Source organism: Lepisosteus platostomus, chromosome 11 (assembly GCF_059453375.1).
Source record: "Lepisosteus platostomus isolate fLepPlt1 chromosome 11, fLepPlt1.hap1, whole genome shotgun sequence".
NCBI classification, from domain to species: Eukaryota; Metazoa; Chordata; class Actinopteri; order Semionotiformes; family Lepisosteidae; genus Lepisosteus; species Lepisosteus platostomus.
In genome coordinates this window covers 8,828,515-8,840,577 of record NC_142621.1, presented here as the reverse complement: position 1 = coordinate 8,840,577, position 12,063 = coordinate 8,828,515, and the positions used below count along the sequence as shown (strand labels likewise).

At 37.9% G+C, this 12,063-nt stretch overlaps 1 protein-coding gene across 5 annotated transcripts in view; it reads left to right on the top strand.

The window, feature by feature from the left end:
- The window catches only part of agla (amylo-alpha-1,6-glucosidase and 4-alpha-glucanotransferase a), a 30,319-nt gene extending 18,639 nt beyond the window's left edge, over nucleotides 1-11,680 (top strand). For all 5 annotated transcript variants that reach the window (XM_088598300.1, XM_088598304.1, XM_088598301.1 and 2 more), the window contains exons 24-34: nucleotides 316-491; nucleotides 638-740; nucleotides 1,993-2,218; nucleotides 5,007-5,118; nucleotides 6,555-6,690; nucleotides 6,918-7,030; nucleotides 7,895-8,106; nucleotides 8,539-8,636; nucleotides 8,990-9,077; nucleotides 9,202-9,335; nucleotides 10,540-11,680. In XM_088598300.1, the coding sequence (XP_088454426.1) occupies nucleotides 316-491; nucleotides 638-740; nucleotides 1,993-2,218; nucleotides 5,007-5,118; nucleotides 6,555-6,690; nucleotides 6,918-7,030; nucleotides 7,895-8,106; nucleotides 8,539-8,636; nucleotides 8,990-9,077; nucleotides 9,202-9,335; nucleotides 10,540-10,657 (1,516 nt within the window). In that variant the 3' untranslated portion in view covers nucleotides 10,658-11,680. The remainder of the gene's footprint in view (nucleotides 1-315; nucleotides 492-637; nucleotides 741-1,992; nucleotides 2,219-5,006; nucleotides 5,119-6,554; nucleotides 6,691-6,917; nucleotides 7,031-7,894; nucleotides 8,107-8,538; nucleotides 8,637-8,989; nucleotides 9,078-9,201; nucleotides 9,336-10,539) is intronic.
- Nucleotides 11,681-12,063: the final 383 nt, after the last annotated feature.

Sequence of the window (12,063 nt, the reverse complement as noted above, 5' to 3'; positions counted from 1 at the left end):
AGTCAATGGCTTTTAATCTGAGAATGTCACAAATCCAAACTAAAAGCACATTATGCCTAATTACATTGTTAAACAAGAATATAGACTACCATGTGGGCAATTCCCTGAAGGCATAATATCCCTTTCTTAATTTATTATGGATTTGTTTGTTTTTAAATTACTGCAGTGTAAAACCCAGTCCACAAGCATTGAACATGAGAATGAATTTTTCAATTCTAAGTTTGAAATGTTTGTCTGCTTTACAGCAGCCCTAATTGCAAAGCCTTTCTTTCCCAATTTAAGTGTTTTTTTACACTTGCTGGGTCTGGTTTTCAGTTTCATTCAGAATGGGTCCACATTTGTGAAGCTCCTGGCTCTGGGCTCCGTTCAGATGTGTGGCGTAGGCCGTTTCCCTGCCCTGCCTCCACTGTCCCCTGTTCTGCAGGGGGTGCCATACCGTGTAAATGACATCACCAAGGAGAAAGAGCAGTGCTGCGTCTCCTTAGCTGCTGGTGAGAGACACCCCCCTCTAAACTATTTCCTCATAAAAAAACATTTAAATACTTCTATTCCATTTTCATTTTAGAGTGTGATTTAATGGATACATTTTCGATTGAAGATTTATATTAATGTTTCACTTTCTCTTCTGTACCATAAGGTCTGCCACACTTCTCTTCTGGGATTTTCCGGTGCTGGGGACGAGACACGTTCATTGCCCTACGAGGACTGATGCTAGTAACTGGGCGATACCTTGAGGCCCGGTCAGTTCATCAGACTAATATTTCTTACCTTTAATGCGCCAAGACAGATTTTAAAATTCTTATTCTTAAATGTTAGAATTTTTTTTAACGTAAATTCATCTTGACTAGTGCAGAAGTTGTAGGTCTTTAATGTGTTTTTGATTTGTGTATCGCTCGTAGTTAATGTTTTTCTCCCATGAAAAATCTCATAAACACACAGTTAACTGGATGACATTTTCTTTTCTGAATCCAGATGTTCCTCTGCATTCAGAGAAACCCTAGATAAAAACACATTTCTGATAAATGTAAATACAATACCTAAATAGTATGAAAAGTTTAAGGACTGAACATTCTCTAAAACTTTACAGAAATTCATCTGCGTGATAAAAGCCTGCCTACGGCATATACTAAAACTATAAGGCCAACTTTTTGAATCTGGTTTTCCATCTTTGTCTTGTTGAATACAGTAGTAGCCAATGTAAAACCCGATTTGGTGAACTAAATCGAGTTAGTGATGTCGTAATGGAACACCTAAAGATGTTGAAAAGCACAACATTGGAAAGCTGAAAGAAGAAACAAAGTTTTGTCTGCTGAGTCATTTTCACACCTTATGCAGACTATAACCTCTAGTGTAGTCATGATGTAAGAGAATGCAGTTGTCTCATTGGTTTCAGGTAAATATTTATTTGGAGACAATACTGTACATGTTCTTGTTTGCTATGCACAGTTTCCTGCTCAGATTTCATGTGCTTTTCAGTTGCATGAGAATCTCCTCATAGAATACAGCGTAGAGGTTACAGGCACACACCTTACCAACGTCCACCTGAAGCAGTTTGATACATGATATTGCTTTGCAGTAGAAGGCTGGAGCGATTGACTAATTTGACACATTTTTGTGCAGTCTGTAAAATCCCATTTTACACAGGATGTAACAATTTATCACTAAAGCCTGTTAGGCAGCAATTGGGGACTAACTTAAAATAAAGATGGAAATGATCTGCTGGAGAAATTATAAATATGTATTTCAAGTAATGTAATTCTATGCATTTCTTATGGGTTGTCACGTTGTTTATGCAAAGTCACCCTTTCTAGGGTGTTTCACAGATTTTATGGCATTTTAAAAAGTCATTAGGCAGCTCAAAAATTATATCTCTGAACCGTCTAAAAATATATAGATTAATTGAGCTTTGAGCACCTAAAAAACAAACACAAATGGGTATTGTAAGCTATTTTTACTGTTAAGTAATGAACCAACTATTCTTTTTCTTCTCAGGAATATTATTCTTGCTTTTGCTGGTACTCTGAGACATGGTCTGATTCCTAACCTGCTTGGCCAGGGTACCTATTCCAGGTACAATTGTCGCGATGCTGTTTGGTGGTGGCTTCAGTGCATCCAAGACTACTGTAACATTGTTCCCAATGGAACTGAAATCCTAAAATGCCCAGTCTCCAGGATGTACCCCACTGACGACTCTGAGCCACAGCCAGCTGGAAAAGTGGTGAGAATGTTGATGTTCTTTGAAATCCTGAGATCACATAAAACACAGGGGCAAGTTCTGGGTGGCTGATGAATTATATTTGCCTACAATATATGGTATATGTTTTGAATAATGACACTTCAAGTGTGATTCAGATATTTGAATTGAAAAGTAGTTGCCATTAGAAAAGGTCAGTCAATCAGCTGTTTTTGTCTGGGATGACTGTTTTTCTCTCCGTTTATTCACAGTTTTACAAAACCACCATTGGTTACTTTAGAGGTTTTACATTGACAAATCTTGGCATTTATATTGTAAGGAACACAAATTGTGAGGATTGTGTGGTCTTTATTAAGAACAGGCTTTGAATTATGGAAATGCATCCTGCCTAGGTCTGACCTTTTCAGAAGACAAGGAGAAGTGACATTATTTAAAAGTTATGTCACAAAATTAAAACACATCTGTTTAGGCTGTTTTGCTCCTCATTTTATGAAATGGTTAGAGCTAATTCCACATCTGTTCCCATAATTCAAAGTTAATATTTACAGTATGTTTCAGCAGGTCAGTATTTATTACAATATTACAATGAGAAAATACAACATTCTTCAAATTGGGTACAGTATTAAAACCCGATTTTCACAAGTAGTGTACCTTTCCTGTCATCAGAACACAATATACTTGGATAGTGTAAAAGTAACTTTTTTGTTCAAGCTATTCTTGTTTTTTGAAGAAAATAAATTATACATGCGAGGTTTTCATTCTTGAAAAACAATAAGTCACCATAGAGCAGCTCCTGGTGGATATTTTGTTTACCTCCCACAAATGGACTGGTCTTGTAAAGTAATACTATTGTTGTATTACAGCACAAAAAGTAGGATGTATAGCAGCATAATACGCCTTTAAAACCTGATATCTGTTGTGGTTTCAATTCAGGTGTTGCTGTGATATTGTAATAAAAGCTTGTTTTCTAAAGTTAAACAAATATTTGGTGCTCTTTTAGTCTGTTGTCTGGTTCAGGGAGCTGGTAACCGTGCCTTCTCAAAATCTGTTATTTTGTTTTGCTTCACTTGCATGCGGTCATGTGAAAAAGAATGTGCACCCTCTATTCTATGGTTTTATATATCAGGACATAACAAAAATCATCTGGTCCTTACCGGGTCCTAAAATGAGGTAAATCTAACTTCAAGTGACAAACAACACATAACTGTCATTATTTAACAAAAAAAAGCCAAAATGCAGAAGCCTTGTGCGAAAAACTAAGTACACCCTATGATTCAATAGCTTGTAGAACCACCTTTAGCAGTAAAAACTTGAAGTAATCATTTTCTGTATGAATTTATCACTCTCTCACATCGTTTTGGAGGAATTCTGGCCCTCTCTTCTTTACAACATTGCTTCAGTTCATTGATGTTTGAGGGCATTCATTTGTGCACAGCTCTCTTAAGGTCCCGCCACAGCATTTCAATGGGGTTGAGGTCTGGACTTTGACTTGGCCATTCCAACACCTTGATTCTTTTCTGTTTCAGCCATTCAGTTGTAGATTTGATGGTGTGCTTGGGATCATTGTCCTGTTGCATGCCATAGCTGTCGGAAAGATGGACTCACATTTGTCTCTAGAATACTTTGGTATAAAGATGAGTTCATGGTCGATTCAATGACTGCAAGGTGCCCAGATCCTGTGGCTGCAAAACAAGTCCAAATCATCACCCCTCCACCACCGTGTTTAACGGTTGGCATGAGGTGTTGTGTTGATACGCTGTGTTTGGTTTTCACCAAACATCTCCACTTTGTTTCAGAAATCTTGTGGTGTGTTCAGATGCAACTTTGCAAACCTAAGCCGTTCTGCCACATTCTTTTTGGAGAGAAGGGTCCTGGCTACCCTTCCATGAAAGTTGGACTTTTTCAGTCTATTTCTGATCGTACTGTCGTGAACTTTAAAATTTATCATGTTAACTAAGGCACATAGATCCCTAGATGTAGCTCCTGGGTTCTTTGTGATTTCTCTGAGCATTATATGGTCTGACCTTGGGGTGGTGGTGAATTTGGTGGGACATCCACTCCTGGGAAGATTGGCAACTGTCTTGAATGTCCTCCATTTGTAAAAAATCCTTCTCACTGTAGAATGATGAATTTCAAATTGTTTGGAAATGGCCTTATAATCCATTTCCCAGATTAACCCAGATTGATGAGCCGCAACAATTGCTTCTCTGAGTTCACTGCTGATGTCTTTTCTCCTTGGTATGGTGTTAACACACATCTGAATGCTCCAGACCACCAAACTGCCAAAAGTTCTGCTTTTATAGAGGTGGTCACACTTCCTGATGATCAACTAATCACTTGCATTTGATCAGCAGAACCTGGCTGCTGATTCCCTTCTTAATTCCTATGGAAGCAGTAAGGGTGTACTTAATTTTTTCCACATAGTTTCTGCATTTTGGCTTACTTTTTGTTGAATAAATAATGACATAGTGAAATCTGTTATCTGAGGCTAGTCTAATTATAGAAGTTGGTGAGGACCAGATGGTTGTTATTTATGCCCTGATGTGTAAAACCATTGAATTGAAAGAGGGTGTACTTTCTTTTTCACATGACTGTAGCTCAGAAACCTACCATAACTTTGATGTAGTTTAAATGTTCTGTTATGTTTTCATCATTTTCATAGTTTCAGTTAGTTTTGTATAGTGTAGTTAATGTAAATGCATTTCCCAGATAGTAACAAGGAGAAAGTTGTTTTTGTTTCTGTCCTAAGATGTCATAGTCTTCACCATCTTTAGCAGACGGCATATATGAACTATGTGGTGTTGTCTCCTAGGACCAGCCTTTGTACGATGTAATTCAAGAGGCAATGCAGCGACATATGCAGGGAATAGAATTCAGAGAGAGGAACGCTGGCCCCCAGCTGGACCGAAACATGAGGGATGAAGGTGCCCATTGCAGATGAGAACTGAACTCTGTTCGGTGTTTGGTGATGTATAGAAAAAAATTTCTTAAAGACGTACTAATCTTTAAGATCAATTGATAACAAGCTTGCCCCCTCTGTGGATGTGGATATATTTATGTAAACGTTTTCCACATTCCATGTACAGTAGGGTCCCAATATCTGCAAATTTAACATTTTGCGAATTTTCTTATTCACACGTTTTGGTCTGGCCAGCACGGTCTTGGGTGGAAGAAGAGTGGAACAACTGACTGAGATGAATCTAGCTAGTGAGAGAGCTTCTCCCTGCCCCATACCTGAGTACCCACTAGCCAGCATCCACATCTCAGTGTAATCTTGTTTTTGTACTGTAATGACCACTCTCAGTTCTGTGTAAGCAGCATGGAGAGTAACAAAATAAAGATGACTTTACAGTTTTATTGCCCATTTCATCACAATGGGGAGTGCTCATCACGGAGCAGGAATAACCGAGAGAAAGTGCAGGCATCCACTGGACCTAAAGGAGGGATTCATGTTGTTTAGTTTAGCCGATTACTATAAGTTTGTGATCACTGTAGTTAGTTTCAGTTGGATCAATGTTTCATTAATTAACCTAAAGCCCATGCATAATTGCTTTAATTCTTATGTAAAAGAGGTTGACCTATGGCTTTTAGCCATGCATTATATGTTACGTAACTTCGTAAGAGAAGTTAGTTGTACATGACGTATCTCTGCACTAAACCCTTGCAAATGTTGAGACCCTATTATATTGGAGAATTCGTGAATGCATCTCTAGAATGTAGAATTTCCTACAGTGTGAGCCTAATTACATAATTGGTGCTGGACTGGAACTCTGTCTTGTAATGTAATGTGACTTTTTTTCTGCAAGCATTTTTGCAGTTTTCATGTTGACACACTTAGTTTCCCAGTTTTAAATCATCCAAAGCTGAACATCAGAAAATGAAAGGTACAGTATGTATGGCTCATAATTTAGTGCTAATAAATATTTAGCCATTAAAAGAATTCAAAAGGACTTACAGACATGTTGCTTAACGTGAAGACTGTACACAGAAGTTGCCCAAGTCCAGAATTGAAGGTCCCGAGCTGGTAGGTAGCAATTCTAATCCGTACACTACCTTGCTGCTCCATTGTTTATTTAAATATACAATATTCTTAGTGCATCTAATGATTAATGCATATTCCCTTCTGGTCCTAAAGAGTCATTGTCCACCAGATTTTTGGATAATAATGCTCAGTGAGTACCTGTTAACTATGCGCTCATCAACCCATTAAGGGATCAGTTGATTCAATTCAAGTCATTAACAGTCCAGGGAGGAATGAAAACCAGGAGACACAGCAGGCCTCCAGGACCAGGCGTGAATTTTAGTGATGTAATTGATCTGTGGCTACTATCGTTTTTCAGATTTTTTTTTCTATTCTTAGGTTTCAGCGTCTCAGCAAGAGTTGACCCTCACACTGGTTTTGTGTCTGGTGGAAATCGATACAACTGTGGCACATGGATGGACAAGATGGGAGAAAGTGAAAGTGCTCAGAACAAGGGTATTCCTGCTACTCCAAGGCAAGGCAAAACTAACAAATACATTGAATCCAGCTCTCTGAGATCCTGCCTAGCTTCGATATAAATGTGGCTTCTTTTGCAAGGCCTGAGGGTGTATGTTCAGTCGAATTTAACTGAAATTAACTGGTTTTAATTTGTCTTGCTGAATTGAAATGTGCTCTGACTGTGGTGTGTTTCTGGGAAGGCTGCATGTATAATGAGGTGTAACAAGCCCAGTGTTGTTTCAGAGATGGGTCAGCAGTGGAGATCGTAGGCCTCAGTAAGTCCTCGGTGCGCTGGCTGGCAGAGCTGCACCGGAAGAAGTTGTTCCCTTATGCTGCAGTCGTGGTTCAGAGAGATGGTAAGCCACCGCCATACAGTCATTCAAACAGAATGAAGCCATGCACACAGTAAAGCTAAGGACTCCCTTTAAAAACAGAATGGAAATAATTTCATGTGCTGTATATCTGCTCATAAAATATTTGTCTTTGCTTCTTAAAATAGCCAAATGAATTCATCTGCTTTGGTCATTTTCCAAAAGTGGAGGGCAATTTAAATTAACTATAGCTTAAGTGTGTGGCTGTCATTTCAGTGATGAGACAGTTGTTCCTCTTTAAAGGACCAAACTGTGTTGTTGAATACGACACTGACATTGCTGATCAGTCATAAACATGGCTTGTTCAGCAGACAAGCAAACAATTGTTGTGTTTTCTTTCTCTGTCGTTCAATCTGTCTGCATATGCAGATCATCACTGTGTTGTTGCTGAGTATAATAGATTGGTTCCGTGTGCTGGAGGTCAAAAGTCACATTACATGACGTGGCTTGGTCCCTTTTGACCATGTCTATAACAGCTCCCAATCCTGGTCCTGGAGGACACACCTGCTCGTTTTTGTTCTAGCCAAGCTCTATAACACAGTTGAACCCTTAATGTATACGTTAAAAATAGGGTTAATTTGAGCTGTTTGGGTACGTTTAGCTATTGCATTTCAGAAGTAAAATAAAATCCCATAATACTGAGTGCAAAAAAATGGCAGATATTCCAATCAAGCAATATGTCAGTTTAATTAAGGTTATGATTACGTAATTAAGCATGGAATGAAAACGGCAGGTGTGTGGTCCTTCACGACCAAGATTGGGAATAACTGGTCTGTAGTGTAGGTCAGTATCCAGCATGCTTTCTAGGGGTCTTTAAGTCATCTAATAGTTGAAGGGTTCTTTGGACAGGAAAGCAAGTCACGGTGTCCTACGACGAGTGGAACAGAAACATCCAGGAGAATTTTGAGAAGCTGTTCTACGTGTCTAAGGACCCCTCTGATCCTAATGAGAAGCATCCCGACCTGGTTCACAAAAGAGGGATTTATAAGGATAGTTATGGGGCCTCCAGTCCCTGGTGTGACTACCAGCTCAGACCCAACTTCACTATAGCCATGGTGGTGGTAAGCTGTCCTCAGACTGAATTAAACACTTAGTTTGAGCTACTGTATGTACATTAGTGTGGTTTTCAATTGCTGCAGGACTTCTGTCTAGAGTATGTTTTGATGTACATGATGTTGTGTGTTCTAAGCATTAAAATACCTATTGGCTAAGTGGAATTGTGTTATTAGGGCCAGAGTCTTTACAAAAAGAAACTCTGCAATTTGGAAGTTTCTTTCAATAGATGTTTAAAAACATTTCTAGGAAATAACATTAGTAACACACACTGTGAAGATTTTCAAATGAAAACTGTTAATCAATCGGATGCTGTGAAGATTATCTTGTTTGCATGCAAGGGTTTTCTTATTTTGTACACCTTCTGACTCCCTGAAGCATGCAGTAGGATGTCTCCAGCAAGCACGCAGCCCAGTTCTGTTGTTTCTTTGTTTTGATAGGCTCCTGAGCTGTTTACTGTAGAGAGGGCATGGGAGGCCCTGGCTATAGCTGAGAAGAAGCTCCTGGGACCTCTGGGAATGAAGACCTTAGATCCTGAGTAATTATCCCTTTTTCCTCTGGTCTGTGCCAACCCATGAACTTCACCATGATGCAACTAAATGGGAAAATGCCTTCAATAACTGCTGCTTCTATAGTGTTTTTGCAATCGCTTTTTGCTCTGCAATAAGCTTTTTCATACAGTATCACTGATTGTGTTAAAGCACCAATTCTCTTACCCGCAACACATGCTGTCCTTTGAAAGAGAGAGCTGCTGTAAGCTTGACAAAATACTTCACTGTCATGTTTAAAACAGTCAATCCATGTAACCTTCCCCACACATCTGCTTATGATCTTGAACACCAAACACAGTTTAGCTGTTTCTAACTGTTTCTGACTGTTTGATATTCCTAGTGACATGGTGTACTGTGGTGTTTATGACAATGCCTTGGATAATAACAACTACAACATCTCTAAAGGTTTTAACTACCACCAAGGACCTGTAAGTAATCTTTCACTTTTGGAGAAACTACATTTATTTATTTACTTTAATCTCAGACCCGATTAGTGCACCCCTTTGTATGTATTGAGTAAACACTGTAAATGTGCTATACCTCTTCATTTAGGAATGGCTTTGGCCTGTTGGCTACTTTCTACGTGCCAAGATTTACTTTTCAAAGAAAATGAGCCAGGAAATGTATGATCAGACAGTCTACCTTGTGAAGAATGTTCTTTCTCGTCATTACGTTCACTTGGAGAGGTAGGTTTTTTTAAATTAATTTCACAGTGACTCCAAACTGGGAACTGCCTACCAATTTCTTAACAGAACTTAGAACAGAAAATGTTGCTCCCTTATGATCCTGAACTATATCTAGATTATACTGAAGATACTTTGGTTACATAAGGTCAGTGCACTTCACTTTTATTTAGTTTTATCAAATCCTATGTAATTTAGGCTTTTTTAATGGAAATGGTTATCACTGCTCTTGCTTTAATTTTAAATTTACCTAGAAGATAACATTTTTGGCCATACTGTACTTTAATTTAGGAGTTGCAAAATTACACTTTATGAATGAATAAAAAGCCAGGTGAAACAAGCAGATAACCCTAGGGTTAGGGATATGGTTCAGGCTAAACATGTAATTGATTAATCTAAAGGGACTTGGTAATTACCACATTTGTTCGAAAATATGTAAATATATACAAATGACAATTTTAAACATAATCTGACATGTTACCTTTCTAAAAAACAGTTATAAACTGGAAAAGTAGGCCTTGTGATTTTTTTTGTGTTTTTTAATAGAGAACTGAATGCATTTTCTCTCCAGGCAGGCAATAAATACATTGCTTGGTAATACATGAAATAAAAATCTGAATGTGCAGGATCCATGTTATTTTAATTTTTGTCCTTTTGTGTTTTAATTTTAACAACTGTGCTTTTAATGTCCCCAAAGCTATTTTTTATTTTAACCTCAAAACCTTTTGTGTAGTTTGTGTAGAAATCGGTGCAAATGCCCCCTTCTGATTGTTCGCATTATGTTTTTGTGTAATCACAAAATGTGTTTTGTGCATTTTAAAAAGTGATCACATATCTTTTATTGGTCTACATTACATCTCTACATAGTCACCGATTTTGAAACTCTTGCATTCTAATAACTAATGGTTCATGACCCATCCTTGTGCAAAACCTTTTGGTTGCTCCATAAGACACAGTGCAACAAGACTGTTTGAATTTGTGATCACTGGCAATTATGTTATGGGCCCAAAGAGCTGAACATGGGGTAAGACTCAGGCTGTTGCCTTTATGACTTGCCCTTACTTTATGAAGTTTATATATCTCCAAAACAAAAAAGCCTGGGCCATACGTCCTATAACACAGTTTATAACAAGAACAGGGAGAAAAGTGTTCTCTAAAGTAATATGTTCATATTTTCCTGCGTGGGGAAACTTTTTCTCTCTTTCAGGTCTACATGGAAGGGTCTGCCAGAGCTGACCAATGAGAATGGGCAGTACTGTCCATTCAGCTGTGAATCTCAGGCCTGGTCAATCGCCACCATCCTGGAAGTCCTCCATGACCTGTGAGAAGTCACTGTCTGTGGGTGATTTCCCAGAAGCGCCCCAGTCTTCCAGCACTGGTTCTGTTTTGTGGTTAATTGAGTTTTAGGTGGTGCTTTTGTGATTTCGGTGGGATCTTTGTTTCCTCATGCTTTTGCACGGTCTAAAGACTGTTTCAAGAAGATTTAGTGTCCTGTAAATGTGCTTCAAATAGTATTCTGGAAAGATAGTCATACATTTTTTGGAATTTGCACTGAGGAGCAAATAGTAGCATTTTCTGAACGCTTAGATCCTAGCTACTTTATTTTACTTCGAAAGTATGCATGATTTAACATTTACAAATTGTGATGTTGAGAATGGACAGGTAATATCAAATGGACAGGTATGAACAACAGCTATATCATTGGCCTTGAAATTATTGAATAAGTACACAGATTTGCTGCACACAATGGTACTGTGGTTTGTAAAATCCTAAATAGGTTCTTTTACCTATCACAACCAATTAAAACTAGGTAGAAAACACGGTAAACTTAAAGTGCACCATTTTAAGTACTGAACGTTTTGTTGTTTTCCATTGTTTCATACTGTATTCTGTTACATTATAGTTGAAATACCAAAGAGATAGTTACAAGCCTTTTAATATTTTGAATTTCACCAGGGTTCACGGTTCACTGTTTCATAGCCACTAAGCACTTTAATAAGATTCACGGAACCCCAGAAAAGTGCTGTCTGTCAGTATTCAAGTGTTTCAAAGAAGGCCTCATACCTAATATTCCATCATTTGCTCTTTTGCAAGATGGTTTTCTGGCAGTGTTCATGGCATTACATCATTAATTATAATGATTTTTAATATATTTATTAATTCATTCAAATATGCAGTTTGCCATTTCATAATGTACTAAATGTTAGTGTTCAAAAAGTATGTTGTGGTCCTGCTGTGGTACTTTTTGTTTAAAACCTTCTTGTCTGTCTAGCCTGTATGTTATACTTGTTTTTAATTTTTTTTTCTTGTTACTGCGGTGTTTGATATAAATAGCATTCTCCACTATGGCTATGCTTCTCATTTTTGCTTTTCTGGGGGGAAAATGAATGTGGAATATGATGTCCACTTCACAAAGTGCAATTCTGAATGCAGTTTAAGATCCATCAGAAATGTAGAGTAATAACTTAACCATTTAAAAACCTTTTCCACACTTGCACAGAAAAGAAGTAAATTGTGACTTTATACTGCATAATGTGTGGTGAACACTTATACAAGCATTCTGCATATTCTTGTAGTTTTTCTCTTACCCTACTAAAATGTGTGCAGCATCAAGTATTTCTATTATCCCTACAAACTGTGTTAAAACAGAATTTGAGTATGCAAAGCTTCACCATGGATTTCAGATTTACAAGCTATTTCTCAAATAGAGTATTTTTATCAGTATAATATA